This window comes from Myotis davidii, unplaced genomic scaffold (genome assembly GCF_000327345.1).
Source record: "Myotis davidii unplaced genomic scaffold, ASM32734v1 scaffold651, whole genome shotgun sequence".
NCBI lineage: Eukaryota > Metazoa > Chordata > Mammalia > Chiroptera > Vespertilionidae > Myotis > Myotis davidii.
In genome coordinates, this window is record NW_006283994.1 from 462,970 (window position 1) to 469,044 (window position 6,075).

The following is a 6,075-nucleotide window of genomic DNA, read 5'->3' on the forward strand; positions in this document are numbered from 1 at the left end:
ATAAAATCTTCAGATGTGGGCAGGTGTTTCCTGGGGAGCAAAACTGCCCCTCAGCTGAGGACCACTGGTTTAATTCTAGAAGAATCTATCATAACTCTATGAGAACTCTATCGTAATCTCTTCCATGAGCGAGAGTCCGTTTCAATCAATCTCCATTACCTGGAGAAGTAGGCACCAATGCTTCACAAAGGAGGGAACTGAGGCGGAGATTAGGCCACTTGCCCAAGAACCCTCAGGAGAGCTGGCGAGTGGGTCGTTCACCTGTCACCAGGGCGCACCTGTCTCCTCGTGGCCACGCAGGCGCAGGACACGTGGGACGGGGTGGGTGACCGTACCCTTGGACGAGAACACAAAGGGGGACGAGGAAGCACCTGGCTACGTGGCTGTCGTTACAATTTTGTTTTCGAAGTTCAGATCTACAGCATTGATTCACAGCCAGCAGAGGGGAATAAGAAGGCTGTCTTGAGGAATGCGACTGGAAAGGAATCGTGGGATCCTGGCCATGCAAAATAACAAACTGCCTGCTGACCAAGTGCCCTCCGGGCCTGGCACCTGTGCCGTCTCATTCAGTCCTCACAACTCTCCCTGGCCGGGTACCAGCTACTGCCAGCCCATTTTACAGAGAGGAAACTGAGGCTCACAATCAGTAACCTCACAGGTGGCACAGCCAGCCAGCGGCTGAGGCAGCACTGGCCCTCGGGCCTGCGCACTCCACACCTGCCGCCCACACCGCCTTTCTCTCTGCGGGGAGGCGGGGGCTGCGATGCGATGTTAGATCCGCGCGGGCAGCCAACGTATCGCGCTGTGTTAGTGGCTGTGGGAAATCAACAGCCGTGGCCTGGACTCGTTTGCACGGTCCTCACTCACAATCAGGCAGGAGCTAGGGGTGAGAGGCGGGGCGCCTCACTGAGAAGCCTTTGCAATGGCCCAGGCTGCCCAGCCCCCGTCGCTCCCGGAGGATGTGGCTGCGACTGGAAGGGGGAGGCTTTGATGCCAAAAGAAAGCCAGGACCGAGAGGGAGAATTCCAAGGATAGATGAGCCCTCGCTTTCCCTAAAAAAACAAGACCTACCCGCTGGCCGGCCAGCCAGGCGGGGCCATCAGGATGGACAGCCCACCTTTAACCCCCCCCTTCCTCCGGTTCATTTTCTCCTATTACATTGTCACTGAGTGTAAAAGAGCCAGGCACCCGACCCTATCTTCTCTTCAAGGGATGAAGCTGAGTGTGACGGTCCCAGCGGCGCGGAGTCTCATGCGCTAACTAGAGTTGGGGTGAAGCCGCTGGACACTCGGGATCTGCAGAAGGTGCACCCCAGGGGCTCAGTGTTTCCAGTCCACCGTGGTCTGCACCCTGCAACGTCCCAGCCAGGCCTGTGTCTTCACAACGCCTCCGGGACCTGCTCAGGGCGTCCTCCCCTCCAATCTCACCCCTTCTGGCTCAGGCAGCTCGTTTGAAACCTGCAGGGGGTGCCCATGGCATTGCTTTTAGAGTGTGTGTGTGTGTGTGTGTGTGTGTGTGCGCGCGCACGTGCATGCACGACCAGCGCACACAGGAATAAAAGCTAACATTGCTGCGAGCTTTCTTTAAGGCACATATATGCACTCTATATGTGCATGCAATATACAGGCACATGCTCCATCTCCCCAGCTAAACAGTTAACTCCTTGTGGGCAGGGGCTGAGTGCTGAACTTGGTTCTATGCCCCCACGGAAGCCTGGGAAGGTGCTGGGCGCTTAGTAAACACTCAATAAATATTTCTTAAATACCAACAGTCCCCGAGAAATGAGTAGAAGTCATTTTGGAAGGCGCGCTGAGTGAAACGATGTGGGAATCAGATTCACTGGTCAACAGTTGACCGCCTGCTGTGCTGTGTGCCCAGCCTGGGTTGCCACGAATTCATTCGTGTGTCGTGGGCAGAAAAGCATGGGACTGGGAGTCCGGGGCCAGAATCTCATCCCACCTTGTGACCGGTCAGCGTGGCGCCCGGGACGAGTCTCCTCCCCTCCCCGGCCTTCCTCTCCTCAAAAAAAGGAATCGACTAGCCGTCTGCCAGCCCTCCGACATGGCTAGATGACTCTATTTCACAAGGGCACGCACTTCCTATTTGTGACACAAACCCCCACAGAAAACAAAATCATCAATAAGTTATGGGGAAAACCGGGAGCCGTGATCATTTGCACTGTCTAAGGGGGCTCGATGCAATCAATTCCCCCTGAACACGGCTGCCTCTCCGGGGCGACAGAAGATTCCAGGCTGTCAGGGAGCAAACCAAGCCATCTCTCCCGGAACTGGATTGACAGGCATCGCTGAGCGGCGGGGCGCGTGTGCGCTGACAGGCCCTGACGATGGGAGGCGATGGGAGGTGACTGCCACAGCGGGTGTTGAGGTGCAGAACTCTGGGGAGGGGAGAGGCAAGCCCGGGGAGTCGCCTGTGCCGGAGAACTGGCTCACAGCACATCACTTTAGACAACAGAGCAGAAGCTCTTTCTGCCGGGAAGCATTTCCGTGTTTTGGGGACCACACGAAACACCCGCTTGGACCAGCCAGTTCTGCTAATAACCTGGCTGGCTGGGTTTTAAACGAGGCAGAGCCTTGTCGAGCCCTTGGAGACGCAATGCGGGCGTGGGCGCCTGAGTTTCTCCCTTTGCGCCTGGTTACTGGGCATCTTGCAGGCCTGTTCTTTTCTTTCTTTTTGTAACCCTCACCTGAGAATATTTTCCCATTGATTTTTGGAGAGAGTGGAAAAGAGACAGAAAGACAGAGAGAAATATTGATGTGAGAGAGACACATTGATTGGCTGCCTCCTGCATGCGCCCTGACCAGGGCCCAGGCCAGGGAGAGGGGCTGCAACTGAGGTACATGCCCTTGACCGGAATCAAACCCGCAGGCCCACGCTCTAACCGCTGGGCCAAACCGGCCAGGGCCTGCAGGCCTGTTCTTGACAGACCGATGTGCATCGTCCTGGTAAACGCCGAGCCTGTGAAACAGCAGCGCTGGTTTGATCAGGTGGCGTGCATGTGAAATGAAAGCAAGCTGGTTCTGTTCACCGGAGAACACAGCCCGGGCCACAGCCCCGGAGGGTGGCGTGAGTGCCGAACCTCAGGGGCTGAATCCTTCCATATAGACGCGGCCTTCAGGTTCAGACTTAGAACCGAAATACGCTCACACCCTGCGTGCCACCATGAGGGGCCCCCAGCCGGGCCCCCAAAGAAACATGAACAGCCGATTTTTTTAAAAGATTTCTAAAAGGCTCCGCAATCTTGAGTACTTTCAATCTTCTTCTTTTCTTGAAAGTCAAAACCCCAAAGTTTGTTTGTAATTTAAATTTGTATATAGGAAGCTGTTTGGAGTGGTGGTCATGCTGAGCCGGGAGCCGGACGCGGCTTCTACCGCAGGCTCCGCGCTGCCCGCACCGGGCAGAGTCGCCGCAGTGGCCACGGTGCCACTTGCAAGAGGGGCTGCGAAATGTGGCGGCCAGGGCTCCTCTCCCCCTCGGGCCTCCCAGCTGACGTGGGCCTGGCTTGGGTGGAGAGTCCCAAGGCGCGGTTAGCACTGGAGTGTGGACATCATCAGAACTACGACAGGAAGTACCCACAGCCCATCAGGAACTGGGGGAGGAAGGAGAAGGGAAGGCCCGCTGGCTCCGGCCGCCCTGGCTGGGGAGGAGCCGGCGCAGTGAGAGGGCACACAGTCTGTCCCCCTCCCCACCCCCATCCCCGTCACAGGGACGCAGCCACCGCCCGCCAGGGCAGTCCTGTGCTGCATCTCACGCCCTGAAGACAAGCCCCTGGCTGTCAGACATCAGCAAGCCCCAACCTAAACGCAGGTGCACAGAGCGAGGCGGGATCTGTCCTGGAAGCCAGGCAGCTAGTGCCACCCAGAGGCCAAACGCTGTCCTCAACGTGGACTGAGGCCAGCACCAGGAGAAAAGGAAGGCTATTTGATATACATACATATGCAGGGTGTGCAGAAGTAGGATTACAGTTGTGAGTACATGAAACAGAGTTTATCCTTGTGTTATTTATTAGTGTGTTATTTTCTATAGGAGCAGCTATAAACCTAGTTTTGCCCACCCCTGTATTATATTATGTATGTAGTCTATATATATACACATGTCTGTGTAGATGTGTACATAATGTATGTATATGTCTAATGTGTGTATATATATACTAGAGGCCTGGTGCACGAATTCGTGCACAGGTGGGGTCCCTCGGCCTGGCTGGCGATTGGGGCCAATTGGAGCCATCTTGCCCAGTCCCGATCAGGGCTGTTTGGGCCCGGCCGGCAGGGGGGGTGAGGAGGGTAGAGGAACCACGGGAGGTTGGCTGTGGGAGCGCACTGACCACTAGAAGGCAGCTCCTGCATTGAGCATCTGCCCTCTGGTGGTTAGTGTTTGTCACAGCGACCTGTCGACCGGTCATTTGGTCAACTGGTCTTAATGGTTGCTTAGGCTTTTATATATATAGATGTGTGTATATGGCATCACACATGACTGACTCACCATGGAGAACAGTAACTCCAAAACGCCGGTTCACATGCAGGTAGGAAAACCCCAGAGTGACTGCCCGGGCAATAGTGATGACCTAACACTGAAGTGGCTGATCAGAGTGGGGGGACTTGGTTCTCCCCTTGATCCCAGAATGATGAACCCCATCTGTCTGGCCCATCTGCCCGCTCAGAGTGGCTCTGTCACCTAGAAATAAGTGAAGGGTCTTGTTCTACTTTGGTGGGTGAGGGAAGGTGCCCAGCGTGACAAGCTGCTTCCCGGGGTGGGGAGCCAGGCACACGGCGTGGGGAGGCAAGAGGAGAGTCCACCGTTCAGACAAACCAAGTAACTCAGCGAGTTCCGGCGCGATGGTTAGAAACCTCAGGCTCCCTGGACCCCCAAACAAGACCACCAAAAGCCTCTAGTCAGGCTCCAAGCAGGCCTGGAGCTCAGATAACTAATGTTACTGAATCCGTGGTTGCCACGGCGCCTTTCACCGCCCACAGCTGGGAACCGCGCATTTTTAAAGGCACACTGCCCTCCAGCGGCGCCAGGTAAATCTGCTACTGGCCGCTTCCCACAGCCAAACCTCAACTGGACTTTGCCTGGGGCCGGGAAAGCGAAAGCGTAGTAGGGTGTTGGTTGATCACCAGCCCCGAAAGGAGATTAAACGAGGGGAGGCGAAGTGCAAGGGGCGGCGATCTAGTTAGAAACCTCGGGTCCCTCCCTCCTGGCGGTCGGGCCTCCCAGGGCCCAGGTTCGCGCTGTTTCTTGGTGTCGCTCCTCCGATCAGAGTTCGATGGAGTGAAGTTACCGTGAGAAGCGGTGCTCCCGGGGGAGGCACGAGCGCTCACTGCGCGGCAGCAGCCGGTGTGCAGGGGCAGGAGGGGTGGCGGGTGGTAGGTAAGGTCATTGTCTGGGTGCGTGAGACCTGTCGCCCGTGGGCTCCCCGGCAGGCTCCCTGCAAATAGCAGCAGCCAGCACTGCGGGCTCACCGCGTGGAGGAGGCTGTGCCAGGGGTCCCGCGGGGTCACCCTGTTCAGTCTTCCCAATCGCTCCCCTTAATGAGCGCCCTTATCACCCCACTTTGAGGATGAGGAAGCTGAGGCCAGAGACGATGCCACCTGTGACCGCATGGGGGTCCAGCTCTGCCTGGACCAGAGCGGGAGCTCGCAGCGCTGCGCTGGGACCCGGGCCGTGGGGCCAGGGCTGGACGCGGGCACCACGGACGAATGGGCGCTCAGCGAGGGGCGAGCTCGAAGGGGCTCTCACCTTGACGATGAGCGGGTTCTGAAACATGGAATCCCGCACGACCCCCAGCCTCTCGTTCTCCATGCCCGGCCGGATGTCGGCCACGGTCAGGGGCCGCCGCGGGGGCGGGCAGATCTGGCTGACCGAGCGGCGCACCGGCTTCTTCGTCCATCGCAGGGGGTCCTGGCGGGAGCTCTTGGCCTCTGGCATCCTGGGGGTCGCGGGGAGTTGACCCGGGGCTGGACCCCGTGGCTTCCCAGCTTGGGGCCTGAGCCGAGCTCCGGGGAGCCCACCGCTTGGACCCCACCACTTGGACCGCGGGGTGGGCCCCAGACTCCG

General features: G+C 57.9%; 1 protein-coding gene across 1 annotated transcript in view; it reads right to left on the bottom strand.

Annotated features, from left to right (window-relative positions):
- The window catches only part of CFAP77 (cilia and flagella associated protein 77), a 106,279-nt gene extending 100,204 nt beyond the window's left edge, over positions 1-6,075 (bottom strand). The window contains exon 1 of the mRNA XM_006754199.2: positions 5,758-6,075. Coding sequence (XP_006754262.1) covers positions 5,758-5,946 — 189 coding nt within the window. The 5' untranslated portion in view covers positions 5,947-6,075. The remainder of the gene's footprint in view (positions 1-5,757) is intronic.